General features: G+C 54.9%; 10 protein-coding genes across 10 annotated transcripts; 2 read left to right on the top strand and 8 right to left on the bottom strand.

The window, feature by feature from the left end:
* Positions 1-30: 30 nt before the first annotated feature.
* On the bottom strand, positions 31-3,026 carry L226DRAFT_108634 (uncharacterized protein). Its single transcript, XM_067672105.1, has 3 exons — positions 2,330-3,026; positions 1,495-2,277; positions 31-1,446 (listed from the first exon to the last, which is right to left on the bottom strand). Exons 1-3 carry the CDS (start codon positions 2,717-2,719, stop codon positions 115-117), a joined length of 2,505 nt encoding a protein of 834 aa, XP_067533930.1. The 5' UTR covers positions 2,720-3,026; the 3' UTR covers positions 31-114.
* Positions 3,027-3,334: 308 nt separating this feature from the next.
* On the bottom strand, positions 3,335-5,343 carry L226DRAFT_465557 (glycoside hydrolase; the record flags this gene model as incomplete). The annotated part of the gene is made up of 12 exons (XM_067675928.1): positions 3,335-3,431; positions 3,494-3,549; positions 3,609-3,809; positions 3,861-3,960; positions 4,023-4,290; positions 4,349-4,496; positions 4,550-4,675; positions 4,734-4,808; positions 4,845-4,935; positions 4,993-5,046; positions 5,098-5,155; positions 5,211-5,343. 12 exons carry the CDS (start codon positions 5,341-5,343, stop codon positions 3,335-3,337), a joined length of 1,407 nt encoding a protein of 468 aa, XP_067533929.1.
* A 1,258-nt stretch (positions 5,344-6,601) lies between these two features.
* On the bottom strand, positions 6,602-7,199 carry L226DRAFT_489182 (mismatched base pair and cruciform DNA recognition protein). The gene is made up of 3 exons (XM_067677262.1): positions 7,111-7,199; positions 6,816-7,048; positions 6,602-6,747 (listed from the first exon to the last, which is right to left on the bottom strand). The coding sequence occupies exons 1-3, from the start codon at positions 7,137-7,139 to the stop codon at positions 6,692-6,694; spliced, it is 318 nt and encodes a 105-aa protein (XP_067533928.1). The 5' UTR covers positions 7,140-7,199; the 3' UTR covers positions 6,602-6,691.
* Positions 7,200-7,357: 158 nt separating this feature from the next.
* On the top strand, positions 7,358-8,069 carry L226DRAFT_489177 (uncharacterized protein). The gene is made up of 3 exons (XM_067677261.1): positions 7,358-7,561; positions 7,617-7,849; positions 7,907-8,069. The coding sequence occupies exons 1-3, from the start codon at positions 7,530-7,532 to the stop codon at positions 7,963-7,965; spliced, it is 324 nt and encodes a 107-aa protein (XP_067533927.1). The 5' UTR covers positions 7,358-7,529; the 3' UTR covers positions 7,966-8,069.
* Positions 8,070-8,132: 63 nt separating this feature from the next.
* L226DRAFT_108557 (glycoside hydrolase) lies at positions 8,133-10,755 on the bottom strand. The gene is made up of 13 exons (XM_067672104.1): positions 10,670-10,755; positions 10,470-10,616; positions 10,354-10,417; positions 10,242-10,295; positions 10,110-10,179; positions 9,980-10,054; positions 9,797-9,922; positions 9,591-9,738; positions 9,256-9,529; positions 9,088-9,187; positions 8,836-9,036; positions 8,709-8,764; positions 8,133-8,647 (listed from the first exon to the last, which is right to left on the bottom strand). The coding sequence occupies exons 2-13, from the start codon at positions 10,606-10,608 to the stop codon at positions 8,269-8,271; spliced, it is 1,686 nt and encodes a 561-aa protein (XP_067533926.1). The 5' UTR covers positions 10,609-10,616; positions 10,670-10,755; the 3' UTR covers positions 8,133-8,268.
* A 1,774-nt stretch (positions 10,756-12,529) lies between these two features.
* On the top strand, positions 12,530-13,684 carry L226DRAFT_465487 (lipase; the record flags this gene model as incomplete). The annotated part of the gene is made up of 5 exons (XM_067675922.1): positions 12,530-12,797; positions 12,857-12,926; positions 12,980-13,093; positions 13,148-13,233; positions 13,311-13,684. 5 exons carry the CDS (start codon positions 12,530-12,532, stop codon positions 13,682-13,684), a joined length of 912 nt encoding a protein of 303 aa, XP_067533925.1.
* A 70-nt stretch (positions 13,685-13,754) lies between these two features.
* Positions 13,755-16,164, bottom strand: L226DRAFT_614246 (uncharacterized protein). The gene is made up of 22 exons (XM_067686607.1): positions 15,951-16,164; positions 15,817-15,895; positions 15,751-15,764; positions 15,652-15,693; positions 15,545-15,604; positions 15,474-15,483; positions 15,391-15,408; positions 15,312-15,337; positions 15,228-15,253; positions 15,134-15,168; positions 15,056-15,080; positions 14,977-14,988; positions 14,911-14,926; positions 14,809-14,848; positions 14,654-14,754; positions 14,557-14,603; positions 14,482-14,494; positions 14,404-14,431; positions 14,273-14,330; positions 14,183-14,207; positions 13,993-14,131; positions 13,755-13,936 (listed from the first exon to the last, which is right to left on the bottom strand). The coding sequence occupies exons 1-22, from the start codon at positions 16,049-16,051 to the stop codon at positions 13,829-13,831; spliced, it is 1,023 nt and encodes a 340-aa protein (XP_067533924.1). The 5' UTR covers positions 16,052-16,164; the 3' UTR covers positions 13,755-13,828.
* Positions 16,165-16,858: 694 nt separating this feature from the next.
* L226DRAFT_561383 (uncharacterized protein) lies at positions 16,859-19,478 on the bottom strand (the record flags this gene model as incomplete). The annotated part of the gene is made up of 13 exons (XM_067683432.1): positions 16,859-17,032; positions 17,093-17,212; positions 17,263-17,617; positions 17,667-17,877; positions 18,084-18,117; positions 18,361-18,540; positions 18,606-18,652; positions 18,721-18,769; positions 18,827-18,842; positions 18,899-19,002; positions 19,155-19,243; positions 19,374-19,411; positions 19,448-19,478. 13 exons carry the CDS (start codon positions 19,476-19,478, stop codon positions 16,969-16,971), a joined length of 1,338 nt encoding a protein of 445 aa, XP_067533923.1. The 3' UTR covers positions 16,859-16,968.
* A 630-nt stretch (positions 19,479-20,108) lies between these two features.
* On the bottom strand, positions 20,109-20,785 carry L226DRAFT_536467 (uncharacterized protein). Its single transcript, XM_067681122.1, has 3 exons — positions 20,723-20,785; positions 20,359-20,663; positions 20,109-20,304 (listed from the first exon to the last, which is right to left on the bottom strand). Exons 2-3 carry the CDS (start codon positions 20,510-20,512, stop codon positions 20,204-20,206), a joined length of 255 nt encoding a protein of 84 aa, XP_067533922.1. The 5' UTR covers positions 20,513-20,663; positions 20,723-20,785; the 3' UTR covers positions 20,109-20,203.
* On the bottom strand, positions 20,741-23,206 carry L226DRAFT_536466 (DAGAT-domain-containing protein). Its single transcript, XM_067681121.1, has 15 exons — positions 22,929-23,206; positions 22,653-22,757; positions 22,417-22,563; positions 22,352-22,361; positions 22,251-22,302; positions 22,177-22,189; positions 22,088-22,116; positions 21,786-22,026; positions 21,700-21,732; positions 21,609-21,648; positions 21,435-21,549; positions 21,335-21,379; positions 21,186-21,276; positions 20,922-21,123; positions 20,741-20,790 (listed from the first exon to the last, which is right to left on the bottom strand). The coding sequence occupies exons 1-14, from the start codon at positions 23,060-23,062 to the stop codon at positions 21,057-21,059; spliced, it is 1,122 nt and encodes a 373-aa protein (XP_067533921.1). The 5' UTR covers positions 23,063-23,206; the 3' UTR covers positions 20,741-20,790; positions 20,922-21,056.
* Between the last annotated feature and the right edge of the window lie 153 nt (positions 23,207-23,359).

Here is a 23,359-nt window from a genome sequence, read left to right as displayed (position 1 = left end):
TTTCAGACATGCGTCACCCCACAATGTAGAGTGCCATCAAACGTGTATATTGATTGATTATCTAGCGGATAGTCTGTGCCCATACATCCCAAGCCAGCCCGTCTCATACACCAACTAATCCAGGTCCGACAACGAGCGCTGCCTAAACATCCACTCGTACGGCGCGGTGCTAACAGGCGTCATCGTAGAAGATACCGAACTGCTTGTCGCCGTGAGCATGCTTGCGTCGGTACCAGACGTTGCCAAGTCACTTGAAGTAGTGGTCGGGGGCTCGCTTGCATACGGGTTGTACACCTTCACCTCGAGTGCAGGGGAAGTAGTAGGCGTCGCCAGGGCCATGATGTTACTGCCGTTGAACGTGTCCGACGCCGCCGCGCTCGTTGTGCCAGAGGAGTCTGACGTCGACGTCGCGATCGCCGAGGATGAAGCTGCGGTCGAACCAGGTACGGCGGTGGAATCAGAAGCATTGCTCGTATTGTCCCCAACTGAGGCAGTCGCCGTAGTCACGGAAGAGTCAGTCGCCCCGGACGGTGCCACCGCGGAACCGCTGAGGGACGCAACAGAACCGGTGGAAACGGAAGACGGAGAAGAGGACGAGTCGGACGTGGTGAACGGAATCGACGACGACGACGCTGAAGCCGTTGTAGTACCCAATGCCGACGAATCTTCGTCCTGTCCAGTCGACGCTTGTGACTTCACCTCCGGAGCCGCAGGAGTGAACAGCAGCGTTACGTTCTGTGCCTTATCCAGTGCTTCCGCAGTCAAGATTGGGCGTGCCAGTGGCCGTCGAGTAGCGTCGCCGAACTCCTCGTCGAAAGCTTGCTGCTCGAAGCTGGTGACACTCGCATCGCTATTGCTCGCCGGAGTGGACGGATCGACGTCGCCGCCGCCTGCAACAGTCGAGTTCCCTCCGATGGTCCCTCCGCCCAAGTCATCATCATCCGTGCCATCGTCACCATCCGTGCCGTCATCGTCATCCGTGCCGTCCTCATCGTCTATGTCGTCTTCACTGGCGTACCACATCGGACGGATCACGCCAGTACCAGGTTCGTAAGCGAAGACTTGACTCTTATGGACGTCACCGGAAGAATCGGCCCCGCAACTCTCGACCGTCATCGAAGATGGAGCCGAAGGCTTTGGATCGAAAGTAGCACAGTACTGCTTGAGCTGCGCCGTCTCCGCGTCGAAGACGTTCGTCTTGAGCGCCGTGAGTATGTAAGGGCTCGACGCGGTTGAGTTGTCAGCGGCACCGGAAGAGTTCGACGGCGTGGAAGAGTTGGTCGTGTTGGAGGACAACCTGACAAGATACATCGGACTACTCTCCGCGTTTGACGCATTGAGCACGAAGGCACGGGAGTTGGTGTTATTCGAGTTGGCAGGATCCCCCGGACTTGCCAAGACCAGAGAGGCGATCCTCTGTCCTCCGGGCGCAGCGGCATCCTGACTCTGCGTTGCGCCGTTAGCACAGCGTTGTGAAGACGGACCAATACATACCATTATGTCTATCCTCCCCGGGACGCCCTGGTCCTGGTCGTCTCGCTTCAAGTTCACATCCACGTTGTCGATTACAGCAGCTGGGCTTTGAGAGTGTGCTGGCTGCACCTTGTAGGTGTTCCCGCCGTTCCCGGAAATAACTACCGGCGCCGGCTGAGCATGATATCGACCGTGCCTGCGATGAACCTTGACGTGGTCATGATCGCCCTTGACAACGACCTTATCGTGATGGTTATGATGATGATGATGAGGCTCTGGTGCAGGGATGGGAGAACGGCGGGTGGGTACGCGCCCGTTGCGGGGAGTGCGCGAGTACCGGCGGTGGTGCACGTGGACGTCATCGTCTTCTCCAGTCACAACGATATCACTGCCGTCATTGCCATGGTGGTGATGGTGATGATGAGGGAAAGGTGAACGATGGATGTGCACATTGTCGTGATTGCCCGTCACGTCGACGCGGTCGTGGTCGTGATCGTAGTGGTCGTGGTGGTCGTGGTGGTCATGACGGTTCTGTATGTGAACATGATCGCCTGGCCCGTCAACATCGATATTGTCAGGGTCCCGCGAGGCGATGGTCGCAGACTGTAGAGAGCGTTCGTGAACGTCGACGTGGTCATCGTCGCCGGTTACGACGACTTTATGGGGGTCGTGGTCGTGGTGATGGTGATGGTGCCGCTTGTCGACTCTGGGAGGAAGAGTGTCGACTTGGCGCACAGAGACGCCACGGGAGCCAACCCACAAACTTCTCATGCGACTCGCGGGATCCATCGCCCAAGTATCTCGCTGTATTGTTCATGTGAGACCGTGACAATTTGCCGAACCAAGCAGAACTCACCGCCTCATTCTCATGCTTCTTCGACGTCTTAGCGTGATCATCTCCATCCTCTCCAGAACCAGATGCCTTCTTCTGACCATGCTTAGTCATAGCGGCCGGGAGAGGTACGACGGGGTGCTCTTTGCGCGCGGCACCCTTGGAGCCCTTCGCACGGTGAGGCCTAGAACCATCTTGGCGGTCATCGTCGCTGTTACTCTCGTCGTCGCCAGTGGTAGTAGTAGCGTCGATGAAGCTTCCCTTTCTCGAGTGACGAGCGATTAGACTTGTCTGTGCCTCCGACGGCTCCCGAATCGCGACAGCCGCGGCATTGGCCGAAGAAGGAAGGATCGTCACCGCCGCAATGGAGGACAGAGCAGTGAGAACGGTGAAGCGCGAAGAGAGGACAACCATCGTGACAAAGACGGACGTGTCGATACGGGAGTGGGTGTATGCGGGGAAGGCGGTCTGGAAGAAGGGATGCTGTGTACGACGCAGTCGTAGGGCGTTCGAAAGCGACGAAAGCTAGGACAGCAAAGACCGCCGGGGCCTCGATAACAAGGGTGGTAGTGGAAGGGAAGGAAGGGGTGGAGGAAGACGAACCAGGATGGCGCGGGGTTATGTACGCGTCGGGAACCGAGCAGAAGAGCAGTGGGGGATGACATTTGCCTAATTCAGCAATGCAATTACCTTTCTTGGCCCATACTGTTTGCGTCACCGCGCTGCTCGCGTATTCCGCAGAATAACATTGAGGGTAGCCGCGAAATACGATAAAAGGTATACGTACGACATATTAACGAACATGGCGCAACGGTTCCAAGCCAGCCATGGCGGGCAGACACAGCGGGGACGGCCTACATGGGCACGGGCAAGCGCTATGTGACGGACGAATCTTCACAGAATCGCCTGCTGAGACCGCCGCATTTGACGACAGCAGACGACAGAACGATCACGGGGCCGGTGCAGGCGTTCCAAGCAGGAAATACTTAGTGACCAAATCCACAGCGGCGTATGTGATAAACAGCTCGGTCAGTCGTGCTCGATATACGGCGCACAAACGTTAGGGTCATGAACCGCGGATGGATCAGTCGTCAGGTATCCGCGCTTAACACCATCCAGATAGGACCTGGGAGGACAATGACGATGTGAGCAGATGATAAGTGTGCTCAAGGGCTGCTCGATACGTACCACTGTCGGGAAAGGTCACCAGCGAGCTCCGAGATCTCTGTTTTGAAGTTCCAGAACTGCAGCGCGGCGGTAATAAGCACCTGAAGATCCTGCGAGACTGCGCAGTTGCACTCACGATCCACCCACGTCCCTGGGAGTAGGCGAGCTTCTGAGCGTCGGCCCACTTGTTAAGGAATGCATCCGAGGCGTTGAACTGTGTCGGTAGTCCCCATTCTCCGAACCACAGAGGTGAATCGCCCACAGCAGCATCGTTCTGTACGCGCTGTAGATTGCATATGCTGGTCAGGTATGCTTCCTCATTTGGATCGGCGACACCCTGCAGCGAAACCATCAGACAGGGCAGACCGTAGGAGAGATGGCCACATACACCAAAGCTATAGTACAGGTGATTGTCGTAACCCATCGGACCAATAGCGGCGTCAGCTGGGTTGGGAGGGTCGTTGTATTGCCAATTCACGTCCATAAAGCTGCACATACGTCATCGTGCATGAGCGTTTGGGAGGGGCATGCATGAGAGGAAGCAACTCACTTGGCGACAAGCGGTTGCCGCTTCCTGGACAGAGAGAAGCCAAGCTGGAAGTCGAGTTGCTGCGCAAGCTGGGCAAGAATGGGAATAGAGGACAGAAGCGCCGTCTTGACGTCGGAGTTCATCGTCTTCGAGCTGTTCACAGAGGCAGAGATCGCAGCGGTGACGTTGGTCGTCGACACCTTCGACTCGCTTCCGAGGTCGAAGACCGGATTGCCTATCCCAAGGATAAACTCCACCGCGCGGATCGTCTGCACGAACTTCATCTGGACTGAGAAATCTGACATGAGCCCGTTGCAAAAAGGATAGTACAAAGACGAAGGGCGTACAGTCACCATAACCGGGAGTCTGTGTCGCATCCATGATCGGCTCGTTGACGGCTTCTATCGCGAAGACAGTCTGGAAGTTGGGGTCGAGGTGCGATATGGCAGTCATGACTGCTGTCCAGACAAGAGCGCGTTGGTAGTTGTAAGGCGTCTGCAAGTCCGGATGAGTACGACAATCGGTCGCATGGACCAACAATCGCTCACGTAAAACTCGACGTCCGAGGTGCAATGGCCAGCGAACGCTTGGTTGGCCGTTTGAACGCCAGGAGGCGCATGGTGGTCAAGTATCACGTTGATACCCGCCTCCTTCAACATCTTGACGCCGCGTTGCTGGAACGTACGTGAGCGATGGTGGCTCTGCTGATTCGCAAGGGGAAATGACACTGACCAGCTGCAAGATACCGCCGCGGGGATAGTACTCAGTCTTGCGATCGACCAGACGTTCGACAATCCAGTAGCCAAGCTATAGGGTTGACGCGTTCATGATATATACGAGCACTAGAGGCGTGAACGCACTCAAGGGTATGCGTACGGTATTGATACCAACCGCGCTCAGCGCGTCGACATCGTCTTGAGTGAACCATGTCGACCTTTCCAATCAGCAGAGTCAGTGGAAGTGCCAGGGTAAGCATAGATGAATCACTCACCAGTGCTTCTCGAACTTTTCGTCAGCAGTATCGGGGTATGCTTCCACGAACGAACTGGCAGCGACGGTCAACGAATAAGAGTGCAGGAATGGAAATGAATCTCACAACTCCGAGCCGATGCAGTTCGAGCAACAGTTGATGTCACCACCCATGTCGGACCATTCTACAAATAACAGTACACGATAAGTTCGTGTACGCGGATAGTGAGAGCTTCGTACCTTGCGGCAGCATCCATGGCTCCAGCACCAACCATGAGCCGAGGTTCACACCGTGGATCTTGTTAGGAATGGCCGCCCTCGCGTGAAAGACCAGGATCGAGCAGAAGAGTCCTGTTGCCACCAAAAACCACATAGTCGGCGCGGAGTCGAGAAGAAAAGGTGAGGCGACGGGGCAAAGACCACACCGCGCAACCACGCAACCACGCACCATCTTATACCACCCCAAGCAATCACTCTCCGAAGCCCGTCGGTCCCCTCGCGTACAGCAAGTCCGCCAGTGTCCATTGCAGCGAGCGAAGAAGAAGTGTGATGCATATAGAAACCAGTCCTGGCCAATCGAGGGCGCCCTCGTCATCGCTTGCATTCTATCAAGCGGTCCGACGGAGTTCGGGAAGGGCGCTGTCGTGCCTCTGTGAGCATCCCGTGGTGGTGATTCGAGTCTAGGTGGACGTCCGCGCGCGATAGAGGAGGGCAAGAAAGACGCGGTGCGCGTCGGCGCGTATGGCGTCCAGGGACGCCGCCCCCACGCGACCTTGCCGGGAGCGGTCAAGTGACCTCACCGCTCCGTCTCGACGACCATGACCGCGAACCTGGTGAGCTTTTTGGACGTACGCCCTTACGGGATTCACGTTTCGTGAAGAGTCACCATATGCTCACCGTTCTTCCTGACACAGTCAGCTCGGAGGAACGTCCCCGAAATCCGTCCACCTCAGCAGCGGCCTGCCAGTCGCGAGCGGTCGAGGAGACATTCTCGAAGGTCATCTGAGAGAGTACGGGCGACGCGAGCAATAGTCGAGGAATATTGCGCCCGTACATCGAGACAGGCCTGGGAGTACCTGAAGGAGGTCGACCGGCTTCCTACAGGGTGCGAGTCTAAGGGTGTCAAATAACGGCCGGCAGTGACAGAAGGACGGCAGCTATGAGGCTCCCATCGACGAGGTCTCTCCCCGCAATATGAATGGTGGATCGTACCATTGTTGAGGTGATTTCATGATGTCCGTGTGTGGGAAGTTTTATGGAAGAAGCCTCGCGTCGATTGCGTAGTGAGTGTTTCTTCTGCATATTAAGCCCGACTAACACCTCGACACCAGTCAGAGGCTGCCACCTCGTATACAATTTCAGGCTCTATCCTCTTACCCCGACACACCAACGTTCGCGACCTTGCTGCAGTCGATCTCCGCTCCCATGAACGACATTGCGACAAAAGTGCGACATGGTTTCGGTGATCCGACATGGTTTCGGTGATCCACCATCGGTTGCAGTTCGGCAGCCGGGAGCCCCTACGACCTCCGATGTCGATAGCCAACTTTAAACCTCGCCAGAACGAAGCGGAGGAAGCAGAGGAGGGAAGGTGCTCGCGCCCCAGTTTGCTCACGAAGCGACGACGTGCTAGCTTGTCTAACTTGTCAGATTACTCTGCAGGAGAATAGTACAATCTATTATACATCCATTATCGCGACAACGGAATTACGTCCAGACGCTCATACGTTCTTGTTCACTTCCTGCTGAGCTTGGCCTTTGTCCTGACGGACGTTACCTGGACCGAACAAACGTCGTCAGTACGCGTCCACAAGGCATGGAAAACCGAGGCGAGGTCGAACTCACCTGAAACCTCCTGCGAGCGGTCGCCAGTGACAGCGCCGACGATGGCGTCCTTCTTGCCACCGACGCGATCGATGGTGCCCTCAGCGTATCCTTTGGCCTGAGCAGCGTTGTACTCGGTCTCGCCTTGGACGTGCTCCTCCTTGCCGGACTGCTGCCACGACTGGGCACCGGTGAGGTTGCCGATGGTCTCGACGGCGGTGCCCTTCACAGAGTGGTACTGGCCGGTGGTCTTGCTGCTCAGGCACGCATGTGTTCAGCATGATGTCGACGGGGAAGCGTGAAGGAAGAGACATACTTGGGCTCGCCGTTGTTGTTGTAGGACATGATTACCGAAAAGTAGAGAGGTTTGAAGATGTAAGAAATGAAGTGGTGACGGTGAGAGTGAGGATTGATGGAATCTGACAGGGACGAAGGAAGGTCTTATATAGGGCGAGCGACGCGCAGTACTCGTGGGGCCGATGGACGAGCAAGAGACAATGACGTCACGCGTCAGATCGAGAAGGGGATCTAAGGGCGTTGGCGTCATCGTGCTCCCCCTTGAACAGCACTCCACCGTCGCGTCACTTGAACGTCACCGTCGCAGGCGTGCACGTGCCTCGCTGCACATGGAGGCTCCTCTGTCCGACTGCGTCATCTCGGACACAAGTCGGACAACATAGCTCTATATAATACACAGCTGCGGGACACAGACTCACCAACTCATCACCCTCCACCATGTCCTCTACCGCCAACACCCATCAGCCCAGGTGAGCTTCGCGGTCCTCGACGTGAACCACCGTGTGGAAACTGACCTACCAATAGTAAGACCTCCGGGCAGTACCACTCCCTCAAGGGTACCGTCGTCGAGACCATCGGTGACCTCACCGGTGCCACCTCTTGGTCCCAGTCCGGGAAGGAGGAGCACGCCCAGGGAGAGGCCGAGTACAACGCCGCCCAGGCCAAGCAGTACGTCGAGGGCGCCGCCGACCGCGTCAGCGGCAAGGTCGACGCCGTCGTTGGCGCTGTAACCGGCGACCGCCAGCAGGAGATGTCTGGTATGTCTCCCTGTGACCATGCTTTGAGCAGACACATACTGACCCGGATGCTCATAGGCAATGTCCGTCATGACAAGGGACAGATGCAACAAGAACTTAACAAGCCCTCCTCTTGATCGCTCCTGCAAAGCCTCATATTGTGCTTGATGTATACTTAAGTTAGTTGTATTGCAATACCCCAATCGTATCTGCCGCATAATTACCAAATTCACGCATGCTGAAAGAGTGCATCTGTTGGATATACAGAGAGTGCATGCCTGTACCGATGTCGCAGTGCGTAAACAGGGCATTCGGGACCAATATTAGTACGATGAACGGAATATAGCAAAATAGTATGTACGATGGTCTACAGTATGTATATCTGAACGAAAGACAGTATCGGGCCGAAACCCGGTCAAGATTGTTGAGTCACAACACGATCAAGCGAGGGACAGCATGGCGGACGCAGTGACAGTTGTAGTGGAAACCGCGACGCTCGATGACGAGACGCTAGTGACTGCAGTGGTCGAGGTAGCAGTGATGGACCCAGAGTCCGATGACGTGGCAGCCGGAGTAGTCGTGGAGGCGGCACCGCTCGACGAGACAGTGGTGACTTCCGTTACCGAGGAGCTAGCTGCCGTAGTGGACGCGGAGACCGTGGAGTCGGTTGCAGACGCAGACGTAGACGTAGTGGAGGAGGCCACAACAGCAGTAGTGCTCGTGTAAGTCTTGCCAACATACGGCGCACATACGTCAGGGTCGTGCAGCGCAGCCGGGTCCTTCGTGAAGTACCCACGCCGTACACCCTCCAAGTAGGACCTGAAAGAATATCCGGGTAAACCCAACGACCCTCAGTATACTTGGCAAACGCGAGACTCACCACTCGCGCGCTTGGTCTCCCGCCAACTCAGATATCTCGATTTTGAAATTCCAGAACTGCAAAGGCGCACATAATCCAGTCAGTACTCCAGGAACATTGCAGAGAACGGTAGCTCCAGTCGACTCACGAGCCACCCCTGCCCTTGGGAGTACGTGTGTTTCTGTGCATCAGCCCACTTGTACAGGAACTCGTCCGTAGCGTTGAACCCCGTCGAGATCGCCCATTCGCCGAACCACAGCGGAGAATTGCCCTTCGCAGCATCGTTCTGAAGGCGCTGCAGGTTGCAAATATGGATCATGTACGCCTTTTCGTTCTGATCGGTGACGCCCTGGAGAGATACCGTCAGAAAATCGAAGACGCTCGAAGATGAGACACATGCGCCAAAGTTGTAGTACAAGTGGTTGTCGTAGCCCATCGGGCCGATGGCGGCATCCGCCGGGTTGGCCGGGTTGTTATACTGCCAGCTGACGTCCATGAAGCTAGGCGCGTTTGGGGTTAGATACGATACGGATAGCAGCAGCCGCGGTCGCTGGGACATAACACTCACTTTGCGACGAGAGGCTCCCGCGTCTTGGAATGAAGGAAGTCCAGCCGGAAGTCCAGTTTTTCCGAGAGCTCGACGAGAATCGGGATGGATGACAGAATGGCCGTCTTGACGTTGAGATCCAGGACGCTCAACCCTCCGATGGTGGCAGAGATGGTCGCGGTGACGTTCGACGCCGACGCTGACAAGTCCACATCGATGTCGAGGTCAAACTCGGGAGAGCCAATCCCGAGGATATACTCCATCGCGCGCAACGTCTGTACGAACTGCTTTTGGACTGTGGTGGATGATGAAACGTCAGATGGTGCGCGAAAGGACAGACAAAGGGGCACGCATACATTCGCCGTAACCGGGAGTCAAGGTTGCGTCCATGATCGGCTCGTTGACCGCCTGGATGGCGAAGACGGCGCTGAAGTCAGGGTCGAGGTGGGAGACGGCCGTCATGACAGCAGTCCACACCAGCGCACGTTGGTAGTTGTACGGAGTCTGAGAAAAATGTCAGCATATACGCAGGGAAGTTGCGTGCGAGCGGGAGGGGGCGCACGTAGAACTCCACGTCCTTCGTACACTGGCCAGCGAACGCCTGATCGGAAGTCTGGACGCCGGGAAGAGCATGGTGGTCGAGAATGACGTTCATTCCTGCGTCCTTGAGCATCTTGGCACCCCGTTTCTGGCGAGAACGTCAGCATTTGTCTCGTGCAATGTCCGAGGAGGCTAGGGTACTCACGAGGTGGGAGATACCGCCACGAGGGAAGAACTCGGTTTTGCGGTTCACAAGGCGTTCCACAATCCAGTAACCGAGCTTCGATACGTCAGGGATGCATGCATATATGGACGGCGGGGGAACGACTACTCACCGGAATGCGGATCGTGTTGATGCCCACCTCGCTCAGCGCGTCAACGTCGCTCTGGGTAAACCAAGTTGACCTAACGTTGTGATGACAGACTGAGAAAAAACACTAGAACGTATGAGACTCGGATGGACGCACCAATGCTTCTCGAACTTCTCGTCAGCAGTATCCGGGTAAGCCTCCACGAGCGAACTGTGCAAGGATCAGGATGAGTTGACAGCCCGCATGGCGCCGCACGACAGCAACGTACAACTCCGAGCCGATGCACGTCGCGCAGTCCGTGCAGTTCCAGTCTCCACCCATGTCGACCCATTCTAAACGTGGTCATGAGCACGTACGAGTCGTGATCATGTATGTAGGACGTGCCTTGAGGAATGATCCACGGCTCTATCAATAGCCACCCGCCGAGGTTCACGCCATACATCTTGTCGGGCATGCCTGCCATGACGCGAGGAAGGACGGCCGCAGCCAAAGTACCCACTGCTGCTGCAATTGACGGCCGCATGGTGGCTCCTGGAACGGGAATGAACAGAGAGAAAAAGAGGGAAAGAAACGAGGAGTCGCACCTTGCACTCCTGCATGATTTTATGTTATATCGTAACCCATGGTCTCATCCGAGACGGTCCTAGAGCACCGTGAGCCCACCGACAGTCGCGGCGGGCCAAGAGTGCGAATACGCTAATTTCTAAGTAGCTGATCGACGCTGTCTGTATCATCCTAGCATTGGGTCAGTCAATACATCGGCAACGGGCTTCTGGCCTCTTTCTGGCAGATAGAGACGAACGATTGGTGGGAGGGAGGCGGAGCTGCGCTCTGATACATAATAGTCAATCAGGGTCAATTTGATGCAGGTTGCAGTGCACTTTGCATGATGGATGATGGACGAGCACGAACATGAAACCGCCAGTCCGCGACGTGCCGATCGGGGGGTGGCTGAGCTGGGCGCCTCCACCCTCCTCTGTCTCCGACCTGCCATGAAAGTGCGTAAGTCTTTGTCAGTTCGCTGAGACTCTCTGATCATCTGAAACACAGACCTGGTGCAGTACCCCGACATGCGTCAAGGTTTGCGCAACAGCGGGAGTAGTGCTGAAGACCTGTATCTTCTCGTGGACCGTGGTACCAGTACTAGCAGCCCTGAGGAGAATTTGACGTGGCGGCGCTACTCACCATCAGTTACATACTTTCCTTCAAGACGGTTCAATCTGAAGCCTGGATGTTTTCGCACAGGCTCACCGGGAGTCACCGAAGATCTTGTCAGGTGCCAGTGCAGTGTACGGCAATCAAGACTAGCGGCGTAAAACATGGCCGAGGTCGTGGAATATCGGTGAGTCGTCCCCGAAGACATGCCAGTGACAGTGCGACGCTTACTGAGTTTGATGAACGCTTCAGACTTCGCCCGATGCTTCAGCTGACCCTTAGTGGGTGTAGGTGGATGCTCGACCTCCCAGAAATGAATTGAAGGAGTCTACTTCTTATCGGATGGACAGATTCCTTTCATTGATTTGAGGAGAGCAACCCGCGTGCAACGAGATGCAGAATTTACTCCACTGCAGGCTGTCGCAGAGGGATCTGGCGCAAGAAGATGCATCTGGAAGATCATGGAGGAGGCGTGTCGCACGAAGCCTGAGCTACAGTATATGGTGTGTCCATTACCAGGCTTACAGTCGTTCGTCTTTACCTTTTCTCACAGGTATCTGTACTCGTGGAACGCGCAGTCTCCTGACATTATCGCGGAACGTTCTTGTGCTCAGAATAGACTTGCACAGCTCCTGGCCTGCTGCATGCCTTCGACCTCGCGGTTCTTTCCCCCCTTCTTCGCCGGAGCCGTGATTCAGAATGTCAACGGCTCCACGACAACATGCTTCACTGTCGAATCTTTCTGGTGGCACATCGTGTTTCCCGCGGACGACCTGCCTTGACGCCTCCTTACCCGCTCTCTCCCCGTGGACGACCGACCTCTGTGCTGATATCAATACTTGACCGCGCGGTGCTGCAGCAAGAATAGGACGCAGGGCGCGCACGGGAACCAACGTTCGCTCCCGGGAGCTCGCTCGCGTGGTCGAGCGCCTGGCGAGTCGCCGGATTTGGCGAGTGCGATCAGCCGCGCCACCACGGCCCATATGGATCGTGCGCGGTTCCGACCAAGTCAACGCCCGGCATTGGCTGCACATCTGCTTCGATGTCGTTCACTCGAGCGAAATGCATCGCGAATGACCTGATAACAGCGTGCGTTCCTTCCCTGGCACCCGTTCGTCAATTGTCAACCATGTCCGTCAGCTCCGAGCATGGCCGTATAAAAAGCATCATGTCCGCCTGGTTCCGCTGGCTTATCCAGGACCCGTCTCCTGCGCACTACCGTTCCGCCTCTGCACATCGCACTTTGTGTTGTCTCGCCTGGAACGATGGCTCTGAGCTCGACCTGGTCCATGCTCCACCACCTCTGGCTGAGCAGCGCCGCTGCATCTCTCGCCGTGACCGTCGTACTGGCCGCTCCTGCCCAGTTGGTGTCACGACAGTCGATCACGGCCGTATCGCAGTCGAACATTGACTCCTACACGCCGTACTCATACTATGCAAGCGCCGGATATTGCTCCGCCAGCGACACCATCTCCTGGTCTTGTGGTGCGAACTGCGACGCAAATCCGTCGTTCCAGCCCATTGCGTCCGGAGGGGACGGTTCTTCTGTCCAGTACTGTGAGTAGCACATATTGTGTGAGACTGGTTGTTTTGCTGACTGTTCGGCCCATCATCAGGGTTCGTAGGATACGATCCCTCGCTCGAGACGATCGTGATCTCAAATCAAGGAACGCAGCCTTCTGCAATGTACGTATCCCACTTACTCCCATTGCATATTCAGAGCATTGATGCGTCTACAGCGTTCCTCTTATAACTGATGGGGATATAACCCTCGTCAACCTGGACTCTTCCTTGTTCCCGGGCTTGGACTCTTCGATCCAGGCGCACGAAGGGTTCGCAAATGCGCACTCCAAGTGAGCGCTTATATCAATATCCATTATACTGTTGCTGATTTCGCTACTACACAGGTCCGCGTCTGACATCCTTCAAGCTGTCCAACAAGCCATTACGACGTATGGGACCCACAACGTCCTACTAACCGGCCACTCCCTCGGTAAGTCCAAGTCCTTGTTTGGCTGTTGACCAAATCACGCTTACTCGTCGTTCCTGATCTGCACGCCACACACACAGGCGCTGCGATCTCGCTCCTGCACACCGTCTACCTTCCCCTGCACATCTCTAACCTCAAGATCACCTACGTCGGGTACGGCCTCCCCCGCGTCGGCAACCAGGAGTTCGCGGACTACGTCGACGCGCACGACGCGATCGCCTCCGTCACGCACATCAACAACAAGGAGGACCCGATCCCGATTCTTCCGGGACGCTTCCTCGGCTTCCACCACCCGTCGGGCGAGATCCACATACAGGATTCGGGCGCTTGGCTCGCGTGCCCTGGGCAGGACAACACAGACTCGGAGTGTATTGTCGGGGATGTCGACACCATCTTCGACGGAGATGAGAGCGATCATGACGGGCCTTATAACGGCGTGGAGATGGGATGCTAATCCCAGACTCACGTACGCATACGTAATTTCATGACTGGCGATGACTTTGTAAAAGCTATTGTTCGTTGTTCATGGGTATACCAGGGCAGATTGGATACGAATCGCATGCAAGACGACGAACTGACGTGACATACTCAAGATTGCTCAAGACACTTTCTCGCAGCCTCTTCTCATGTCGGGCCCGTGGCCCAGCTCTCCGGACGATTGTGACAAGTTTTGCAGTGCTGCCAGTGAGAGCGAGGTAGTCGTCGGCTAGTCGTCGGACTAAGTGAGCCTGCGTAGCCACCAGAGTGAGGAAGCTAACATACCCGAGAAGCCCGGACCATTCCAGGGTGCTCGATCATCCCCTCCGAGGGGTACTGCGCGTCGACAGTGATGACGGACGTGAAGAGCTCCGTCTCGACCATGATGATTCCGCGGTCCCGGAGAGGCTCGCGGGCATTCAGCCTGCAGACCGTCAATTGCTGGATCGGGGAACTTCAACTAGTAGATACTCACCAAACCATGAACGTGATCGAGTAGACTGTACGTAGTATGTCAGTGAATGAGGTGCATAGAAGGGTTCATCTCGAAGCGTCAGAGTCTCACGTTTCGTCAAAACTAGTGAGGTGGCGGAAAATGCCAAGGTCTTGGGCAACGCGAGAGCCTATGATCCTCGACGAGTTGTGAGCACGACGCGGCCCTGCACCCGGAATTACTGGCAGAAGGAAGGTACTCACGCACACGACGTTCATGATGTTGACGGTGCTATCGGCGGTTACACAACATTTCGAAGGCGACGATGCAGACATACTCACCACAATACCAGACCTATCTCGTCCGTTCGTCAGCAAAAGATAGTCCAGGAGTATAGGAAGACATGCGATGCGCACCGCTGCTAACAGCATAGAGCACAAACAAGTCGAGCAAGGAGTTGGTTCTGCCGGAGGTCAGTAGGACTACCGAGTCAATCGAAAGGATCGGGCCCACCGAGACACCACCGAACGACTTGTCCGCAGGAAGTAGATGAACGCGGACGTCAACATGAGGTCGGCTGCCAAGATCAGGCAGGAACTCGCGGATGCGAGCCACTACGGGATGATTTTCAGACCGCCAGTCGACTATATGCGCTTGACGATACTCACTGAGAACCGTGCTGTTGACAGCGCGTTTGGCTCGTTCCATCTGGCGGTACCACACCGTGAGTGAATTGCTGGAGCGTGAAGGGAGCTCGCACCGTGACTGACATGAGGACAGAGAGCGCTTCGATGCGAGAATGAGAAGCAACCTCAGGTGATAATTTTGGCACTCACCGATGCAGCAGGCTGGCAATGCGATGCCGCAGCGTAAGTTTCGCAGTCGTCCGCGGGATAGCCGAAGGTGGTTACTCACCGAAGAGACCGACCGTCAGGAAGACCTATAAGAGACGCTTCAGTGTCGTACCGTACCGCAGATGGTAACCAGACATACAGCGACAAGTGCGATGGGCCTGAAGCCTCGCTTCACTGTGCACTGTGTCAAACTCGAGTCCGAGTACCGTGGGCGTCGCGATGCGGGGACGTACAGATGTATATGCGACGCGCCAGGAACCTAGAGTTACGAAGAATGATCACCAAGGATTATTCAAGGAGTACAATACAATGCTCACAGTTGGGTCAATAGGGTGACGGTTCCCTGCAGGAGAGGTGAGCGGGCACCATTATGTGGTAGGCGGCTTCGAGACGCACCCCCAGCACTGGTATGATCTGGCAGGGAAGTTCTCATCTCATCTTTCACCTGAGACCCGAGGTCTCTCAAGATAGGAGCTCACCTTGATGGTCCTGTTCGCCCATCGAACAGATTAGTCGCAACCTCATCTATTCGCCAGATGTAGACACCTACCACACGGTGTTGTTGAACAAGATGGTGAAATTGAAGTAATTAGAGATGAGATAGAAATAGCTGCTTCCATGAGTGTCAGGATAGGGCCTGGGGGTCGGAAGACGTACCAGCTGTGCATCGAGAAGATGGTAGTGAGCAGTTCCACTACGCTGCAATCACCGGTCAGCTAGTACGCGACCAGCCAGTCATGCACGGTCACGACGTACAACACTACGACCACCTGAATTATCGTCTTTAGGTCTTCCGATAAGTATGAGAACTTGGACACGTACCCAAATCTTGATGAAACGAGGGTCATGTAGGTACTGCCTGAAGTAGCTGTACGTTTGCACGAACAGGACTCCCTGTAACCTTCCGAGGAGATGTCAACACGGCCATCGAGATCAGGTATTCCTGCGCTGCTCACGTCGCACTCGCGAAAGTGCCCACTAGCCACGCTCCAAAGTATGGATCCAGACTCAACGACGTGGGTGGGTCGAAAGGGGGCAAAACACTTGTGGCAGCCATGGTGGTCGGGGTAAACTCTACTCAGACTGTCGAGGGTACTTATAAGTCGTTCTTTCACCGCGAAACACGGGAGCTGTCAATAGGATCGTCGCCTGGCCAGCAGAAGATGGCAGCGATGCCGGGAGATTTGTTGCCGAAGTCTTAACCGCAGTTTGGATTTCGCGCTGGATGCCAACGGTCAGCTCATATTCTCGTGGTTGAGAACATGTATGACGTTTCCCTAACTTCGCATGTTGATACACGGTCCTGCGTGAGATTAATAGCGAATCCTATGATGTCGTAGATGCGGCGGACGCTGGTGCCCTGGGAGCTGCTGGGAGTTGACTGTGGTACGGGCGACTGTCCGCGAGCGACAATCTGTCACTCCGCGAAGCGGGACGCGCAACGCCGCGATTAGATGCAGCTGTCTCTTTGACTCCAAGATTCGAGATCCAACGAGAGGTAGACTGTAGTAGATGATGGACAGCTGGTCGCTAGGAAACCGGTCCATGAAGGTGGTTCAGAGACACACACTCATCTTCATTGAATCGGCGCAGTAGAACTTCTCACCTTCAAGAAGTTGCCCTGACCTCGGAACGCACGATGTTAGGGATATGCGACGACGGAGGATGTTCTCACAATCACCGTACTGTCGTTGAGCTGTCGGCGCGCCATGCGGCCTTCGAAAGCAGCCTGTAACCTATACTCCAGAAACTACCATTGATATGGAGGTTAATACTCACGAGAATCTGTGACCTGTCACTGCGACATGACGTCCCCTGTCTAGCACGCACCGCAGAATGTGTCATCCGCTAACGGTGACAGGAGGCGCGGCCATTCGTTAACGGGTGAGCGTCATAGACGTATGGAAGATAGAAACGTTGATTGCAAGACACGACGTTCGGTAGGACTCGTCCAGTACAGATAGCGCTACTGCTTCAAAAACAAAAGCGCAGGACCGCGCGGTCGGTCTTTCTCTCCTGGACGATCTCCCTGATCGGTCTGTAGATGAACTTGGAAGTCAGGATTGTCTACTGTCAGAAGTGACCACAGTGCACCTACTTGAATGACAACAGATCGCGGAGCGTCTTCAGAGTGTCATTGTGCATTCCAGGCGGACAGTTGTGGGTATAATCCCACCTATGCTGCTCAAACTCCTCCATGTCTAGGGGTATGTCCAAGCTGGGCTTCCACTATCAGCTGCGCAATGTTGCTAAGGCCGTAGTACTGACCTATCATGCAACACCCTGAGTATATCGTAAACTGTCACTCCGAAACTGTTCTCTACCACCTCGCGCGCGAGTTTAAGGCCTTTAGGCGGTGACAAATTGAGCCTCTTTACAGGCGGAAACGAGGCAAAGCTTCTATATGCCAGCAGGTGGCAGCCGAGGTGGATTGTATTTCGGAACGCGTACTGTTTCTCTTCACGAGTCGTGGTCGAAAGTCGCGCGTCGCGCAGCACGTCTTGGATCCATGGCACCCCTTCGAAGGTTATCCCTTGGAGTACTGGGTGCAACGCGAGCCGCGGGACACGATCCCAATTTGTAATTGGATCCGATACGATATACCCAGACCGCATGCTACGACCTGGGCGTACATCGCTCAGTAATTAGCCTGGATGGTAGAAGAGACTCACTATTTATGAGGAGCAGGGTTCGACCGCAGCCTGGCCGGAGACAATGCCCGTCGGATTCGATGCATCCGATGGCGATGTCCCTCCAACAAGTGTCAGAATCCGGCTTGTCTAGTTGTGTGATCAGGCCAATTCCGTTCTTCCAGCACACACATTGCCAGAACGCGTCGGGGTCGGGGTCGGAGTCATACCAGGCGGCAACGATAGGGCTTGACTTGGTAAAAGTAGACGTGCGTCCGTATGTCTTCCTGAGGGATGTGCGCCCGAATTTTCAGCAACAGTTCCAGGGGAAGTACGGTCAAATGTGCGCGAGTTGGAGTCAACATGATTGTCTTCGAAGATGTGTTTGCCCCTTTTAGTTGATTAAGGACGAGTTTAGGGCAGGGCGCTACTAGTTTCCTTCGTATCACTTACACTTACTATCCACCTTAACTCCTTGGGTGCACCGGATAATCTGACCAAATTATAGCAGATTTCTCTATAGATGAGACTTCGCCAATCAGGCAAAGTCATACGGGGAAGTTCGATGCTATGAGGATAGTAGCAGTACTTATGCGAGACGGAACCATGTCGCAAGAAGCAGAAAACAGACACAGGCTACACGGCTACAGAAGACAATGTGTCGACTCTTGGCCAAGTAGCCTGCGAGACCCCGTCCTCCCTCCCGTCTGAGTGCGAGCTCTGGTGCATTGCAGACCTATCACCGTCGCGTGGAAGAGTGGGATCGATGACTGCTCCGAGGGACCGAATAAAGCTAGGCGTATCGTCGTAGGGGTTCATCGAGATGTGCAGAGGGTCATCCGAGTCCACTCTAACAATCCTCTGGCCTGCTTCCTGGAGTTCGAGGAGGAAGCGCGAAACAAGGATCGCTGTGATGCTGCAAAACAAAGGTATTGTCAGCTCAGAGGACGACGAGACTACGCAGCACAGTGTAAAACGTACGGGCTGGTGAATACGGTGATATAACTCCCTTTGATCCCGGACACCAACTGCGAGGCGGAGATGTGATTGGAATCGTACGCAGAGCAAACCAGCAAACCAGGCCAACGGGGCTCACCGCAGTCGCTGAAAAGGTGAGATGGAGGACGTTGAGAATAAACATAACTCTGTTGATGAGTGCCCTGGTACGTCAGGTATCCGTTCGGTTGTGCTGCTGGACGTACAGAAAGTATATAGTTCCTGTGCATATGAATCAGTTAGCCTGGGAAAGTACAGAACAGATACAGATGACATACCGTCGCGAAGGAGGATGTCTGAAAGTGGCAGTCTCTTGGACTGTCGGAGACCCCTCAACACGTCTCGACTGCTGAGGTTTGTCCACGTGATATAGATCAGAAGGCTATCGGTGACTATTGTGGGTACTCGAGCGATGATCACGACTGCACGGTCCTTGCAATAAGCCTGAGCTCATGCATACACGATTGCGAGTGAACCTACGCCTTGAAAGGTCTCAATACCCTTGCTAATCAGATCTAATCAAGAGATGCGAACCTGAGCTGAATTTCTTTGGCCATAAAGTCTGTCTGGAGGCATCCAAACGGCGGAAAGTTGCGTCCAGAGAGCCCGTAACCATAGATGGCCTGATATAACAGGTCATCGTGGATTCACATGATCTAATAATCCGTTCTGCTCACAAGATTAGCACCAACTGGGGCCATGGACAAGGCTAGGACGAGCAGTCCGACGAGTTTGTTCCTGCTCAACACGTACGCTCGAAGCGTAGAGAAGACTTGTCGCGAGGCATAAGACTAACGACATGAAGAGTACGGACATGTGTAACTCACCAGCCCACGTAATCAGCTGCAAGTTTTGCATTGCGGTGGCCGCTTTCACAAACGAAGAGCAACTGCGCACGGTGGCCACGATCAACACTATTGTGAACCCTCATGAATCAATATGCTGACCTCTATAGCCGGGCGGTCAGCATATTGGGAGGGCATGAAGACAGAGGGAGATATGGCTTGCCTCGTCCGAAGGGAAGGTTGTCGTGGAGAGCAGCAACCACATAAGGTACAACGTCACCGAGATCCCCTTGTTCGCGAAGAACAAGAACGACGCCCCGCTAAACTTGGCCATTGCGAAGCAAGCCACTTCGCGATCGAATGTGAACATGGCATCATGGATGAAAAGCACTGCAGAGAGAGGGGAATATGAGTCACGAGAATGAGCTCGGAGTAGAGTGACGGACCTGAAGATGCTAGGGAACAGAAGGTTCCAATATATCTGTTGAGTGTGTGAGATGCGCGACCAATACTCCGTCCACGAGTGTCATGAAGGTTCAGCTTACACTCCACCATACCAGGCTACGAATACAGAGATTGCGTCGGAGGACATTGATTTTGGGCAGTAGGATGGCGGACAGTTCAAAGGACTCGGGAGGAGTGAGGGTCGCAATGTTGCTGCTAACGCGTCCTTTATATACTTGGACGAGTACTGTACTCACATCTTCCCCACACTCAAGAATTCTTGAGGAGCTACTGCAGTTTGCGCAAAATAGAGATCACATATTTTCACCACCGTGCGGCGCAGCTCACCGCATCCTACGAGCTTAACCTTATATCTTCCTGCACCAGACGCAACGATGGCGCCACATTGCAGTAATTCCCTTGTCGTGCCCGTGAACAGTAGCAGAGCGACCAGCCTGGAGGTTGATAGAGATGTTCAGCCATAGAGATCAATCGTAGAATAAACATACCAGTAGCAACTCCACACCCGTAGCAACTACGACTAAAGCGAGAGCTTTGGACAATTAGCTCTGGCCACACCCTATTCGCACTGCTCCCACCGGCGAACCGGTGAAACATCCAAAGTGACTGGTTGTCGAGCAAGCCTGGAAAACCGATTGACATTTGGGGCTACTTGGTAGCGAGGAACAATGGTGCCCGCAGCTTCATCGTTTCAGGCAGTGTATACATGTTGATGACGAGTCCAGCGGTCCCTACCGCTGTCCTGTGGCAGCCAGACGAGGACCCTGGCCGTTGTGTGGCCGTACTATTGCATCTGACGAAGTAATCCGCTTGCTATTGCCGTTACCTCAGCGGTAGATGGTATTCGCTCACTGATGCTGGGAGCCCTTGACCCCGTTATTCATGGCACCTGCGCCTATTATCTGTCTTGATCGCAGGGTCTGCGGGGTTGGAGCAAGTGAGCAGATTATGGTACAGATGTTTAGAGAATGGCTGACTACACTCGACACCCTTCACCCAATCAAAGGGCACACCGACGATTCCATCCGCTGGAGTTGTGAAGAGAACATACCTTCCAAGAGATGATTATTTTGATAGGTCAATCGACGGTTCGCGGTGCGCCAAGTGTCCGTTCTAAGCGAGTACGATAGTGTCCAAAATACAGCGGCGGGAACCAGGGCGAGCATCGGTCATCTACGAGGTATAATCACTCGATGATGCTCAGCTCCCGCTTCCGCGTCCTCGCAAACTCGTCCTTGTAGGTATGCCATATCCTACGGATACCCCACGTCTGTTCAGCGCTCATTCCAGACTAGATGAGAGGAGGATGACGCACCACATGAGCTCGTCGATGTATTGCTGCTGTACGTGCATGATCTCCTGTAATGACGGTTTGTCGCACTGCACCACGTGTATGGGGTGCCCGACTGCCCGAGAGCGTCAGAGTCCATGCCGAGTCTGAGATGAGCAGGTCAGATAACTCACTAACTGCCACTATTCGTCTACGATATGGCATCAAGCCAAGGTTATCTGCGCATACGTGTTGTGAGTGTTCGAGCACGACCGAAGATAGAGCCGTACGTACAATTCAACAGTCCGCGCCCGTGGAAGAGCGGCAGCGTGAAGCCGAACATGTTCTGGAACTTCTTCTGCAGCGAGTATAGGGTGGTCCCCTTCTCGTTGGGCATCTGCCTGTAGATCTGCAGCACCCAGTGTGAGACCGAGGGTCGCACGCGAATATACATGATGCAGCACGTACGTCATTCTCACCAAAAGAGAAGACAGGAACAAGGTCGGCGCTGTACAAGAGTAAGCCTCATGGCGACACTTGTCAAGCAAACTTGACTTACCCATGTTGTATAGCGACCTTAATAAATCCTAGCCTATTTCCTATCAGCGCGCCCGACCACATGAGGCTTATTACCAGCCTGCCCACCTCTTCCTGAGCGTAAGATCTGCTGTTCCCGGATGTGCGCTCAAACTTTCCGCAGCGCCACCCACAACGATGGTGATGGCTTGCCCCGGGCCGCCCTTGAGGATGTTCGAACACGACTGTTTCGACACCGAACATATGCCCATCGCGAGGATAATATCGCGATAGAATGGCGCGCGGAAGTTAGAGGCCAACGTGAGGAGATGGGGGATGATTCCCGGGAACGCGGCCGAAAAGCCTGTGCCTGGGTGGCATTGTTTAAGTGACACCGCAGCACAGAAGTGGAGACAAGCAGGCCTACGCACTTTCCGTTGCGAATGTGCATGTAGCGCCCCTAGACGTCACGGAAGGGTTATCGGACATGCTCCACAACCTGCCGACGAAGATTACTCACATTCCGATGATACCTGGGGAAGCACACAGCAGTGAGTCGAACTGCCGGTCAAGCACGCAAGGTATGCCGCTCACCATGTGGATGATATCCGAAGACATATGGCCTATCTGGCGGGAGGTCACACGTCTATTACGGAGTCAGGATTCCATTATGCGTCCTGCCCATCGATGCGTACCTTGAGGAATCTTACGCTGATGTTAGCATGACGGGTATACGCGAGCCAGCACAGGCGAGACTCACGATGCGGGATAGTAGTCAGCAAAGTACCTCCAGAACCTCAATGAGCGGAACCACGGACTCATTCGCCCTCCATGTTCCGGGCTCTTGTCGATGTATGCTATCCATACCCAATACGCCGCGAGGAACGGCCATAGTGGCGGGAAGGACCTGCGCAGAGCATCAGTACTCGCCCGACGACGCGCATGTATGCGGGGAGACGAGCTCGACGATAATCAAGGTGCAAGAGAAACACTCACAAGAGGAAGACGAACGCGAACGTCGCAAGAGCGATCAGAGTGGACCATATCGCGACGGCGAGGGTCTGTAGTCTCCGCTTCCTCGGGATCTTCGACGGCGCGAACCTATACACATCGCCAATCCCACCACCACAGAAGCCCGCACCGGATGTACCACGAGCAACGCGTCGAACGGGACAAAGGGGGCGGATCAGATGTCGGAGCCAGGGGGCGAAGCCGAGACAGACACGAACGATGAGTAACAGTCTCCAGGTGCCAGCGCGAAGCGACACGCACTCGATATGGGCCTGCAGGTTCTTCACCGGCTTGAGAGGCGTCGCCGTGAGGCTGCTGAGGCTGCTGAGCCGTTCGCGGAGCGAAGACGAGGACACGGTACGAGTGGCAGACGTAAACGCCTTCTTGACTTCCATCGCGCTCACGGGGACGCGGAGCCGGGATCACGCAGCTTCGGACGACTCGAGGTCGTATACGCTTCGGCGGGGAAAGGTCGCGAAAAGAGAGAAAGCGAGAGAGACAGAGACGGAGATGGGAAGGAGTGAAGTGCAGGTTGTGGCAAGACAGAGTTGAGCTGCGTGGTCCACGCGCACGTCTATGGCGTCACTCCGCCTCGCACGGGATCAATTTGCCCGCCAACAAAAAACACAAGCTCGCTCTCCAAAACGCGCAGCATAGACAAGAGGAAAAGATCAGTGCATTCGATATACTAC

The sequence above is a fragment of the Lentinus tigrinus genome (genome assembly GCF_003813185.1).
Source record: "Lentinus tigrinus ALCF2SS1-7 unplaced genomic scaffold L226scaffold_18, whole genome shotgun sequence".
NCBI classification, from domain to species: Eukaryota; Fungi; Basidiomycota; class Agaricomycetes; order Polyporales; family Polyporaceae; genus Lentinus; species Lentinus tigrinus.
This window is presented reverse-complemented; position numbering and strand designations above follow the sequence as displayed.

What these genes read in the sequence shown, in the direction of transcription:
- L226DRAFT_108634 (XM_067672105.1), bottom strand. Translation starts at nt 2,719, where the DNA reads ATGGTTGTCCTCTCTTCGCGCTTCACCGTTCTCACTGCTCTGTCCTCC. An exon ending in AGAAGCATGAGAATGAGGCG is followed by an intron (nt 2,278 to 2,329) that starts GTGAGTTCTGCT and finishes TGAACAATACAG; the next exon opens with CGAGATACTTGGGCGATGGA. An exon ending in CGGGGAGGATAGACATAATG is followed by an intron (nt 1,447 to 1,494) that starts GTATGTATTGGT and finishes GGCGCAACGCAG; the next exon opens with AGTCAGGATGCCGCTGCGCC.
- L226DRAFT_489182 (XM_067677262.1), bottom strand. Translation starts at nt 7,139, where the DNA reads ATGTCCTACAACAACAACGGCGAGCCCAA. An exon ending in AACAACAACGGCGAGCCCAA is followed by an intron (nt 7,049 to 7,110) that starts GTATGTCTCTTC and finishes GTGCCTGAGCAG; the next exon opens with CAAGACCACCGGCCAGTACC. An exon ending in CCGCTCGCAGGAGGTTTCAG is followed by an intron (nt 6,748 to 6,815) that starts GTGAGTTCGACC and finishes TGTTCGGTCCAG; the next exon opens with GTAACGTCCGTCAGGACAAA.
- L226DRAFT_489177 (XM_067677261.1), top strand. Translation starts at nt 7,530, where the DNA reads ATGTCCTCTACCGCCAACACCCATCAGCCCAG. An exon ending in GCCAACACCCATCAGCCCAG is followed by an intron (nt 7,562 to 7,616) that starts GTGAGCTTCGCG and finishes ACCTACCAATAG; the next exon opens with TAAGACCTCCGGGCAGTACC. An exon ending in CCGCCAGCAGGAGATGTCTG is followed by an intron (nt 7,850 to 7,906) that starts GTATGTCTCCCT and finishes GGATGCTCATAG; the next exon opens with GCAATGTCCGTCATGACAAG.
- L226DRAFT_108557 (XM_067672104.1), bottom strand. Translation starts at nt 10,608, where the DNA reads ATGCGGCCGTCAATTGCAGCAGCAGTGGGTACTTTGGCTGCGGCCGTC. An exon ending in TCAACACGATCCGCATTCCG is followed by an intron (nt 10,055 to 10,109) that starts GTGAGTAGTCGT and finishes GACGTATCGAAG; the next exon opens with CTCGGTTACTGGATTGTGGA. An exon ending in GGAGACCAAGCGCGCGAGTG is followed by an intron (nt 8,648 to 8,708) that starts GTGAGTCTCGCG and finishes ATATTCTTTCAG; the next exon opens with GTCCTACTTGGAGGGTGTAC.
- L226DRAFT_614246 (XM_067686607.1), bottom strand. Translation starts at nt 16,051, where the DNA reads ATGGCTGCCACAAGTGTTTTGCCCCCTTTCGACCCACCCACGTCGTTG. An exon ending in GGCACTTTCGCGAGTGCGAC is followed by an intron (nt 15,896 to 15,950) that starts GTGAGCAGCGCA and finishes TCTCCTCGGAAG; the next exon opens with GTTACAGGGAGTCCTGTTCG. An exon ending in CTCACTAGTTTTGACGAAAC is followed by an intron (nt 14,208 to 14,272) that starts GTGAGACTCTGA and finishes TACTACGTACAG; the next exon opens with TCTACTCGATCACGTTCATG.
- L226DRAFT_536467 (XM_067681122.1), bottom strand. Translation starts at nt 20,512, where the DNA reads ATGTCAATCGGTTTTCCAGGCTTGCTCGACAACCAGTCACTTTGGATG. An exon ending in CGGGTGTGGAGTTGCTACTG is followed by an intron (nt 20,305 to 20,358) that starts GTATGTTTATTC and finishes ATCAACCTCCAG; the next exon opens with GCTGGTCGCTCTGCTACTGT.
- L226DRAFT_536466 (XM_067681121.1), bottom strand. Translation starts at nt 23,062, where the DNA reads ATGGAAGTCAAGAAGGCGTTTACGTCTGCCACTCGTACCGTGTCCTCG. An exon ending in ATGCACATTCGCAACGGAAA is followed by an intron (nt 22,027 to 22,087) that starts GTGCGTAGGCCT and finishes AATGCCACCCAG; the next exon opens with GCACAGGCTTTTCGGCCGCG. An exon ending in CGGGCGCGGACTGTTGAATT is followed by an intron (nt 21,380 to 21,434) that starts GTACGTACGGCT and finishes ACGTATGCGCAG; the next exon opens with ATAACCTTGGCTTGATGCCA.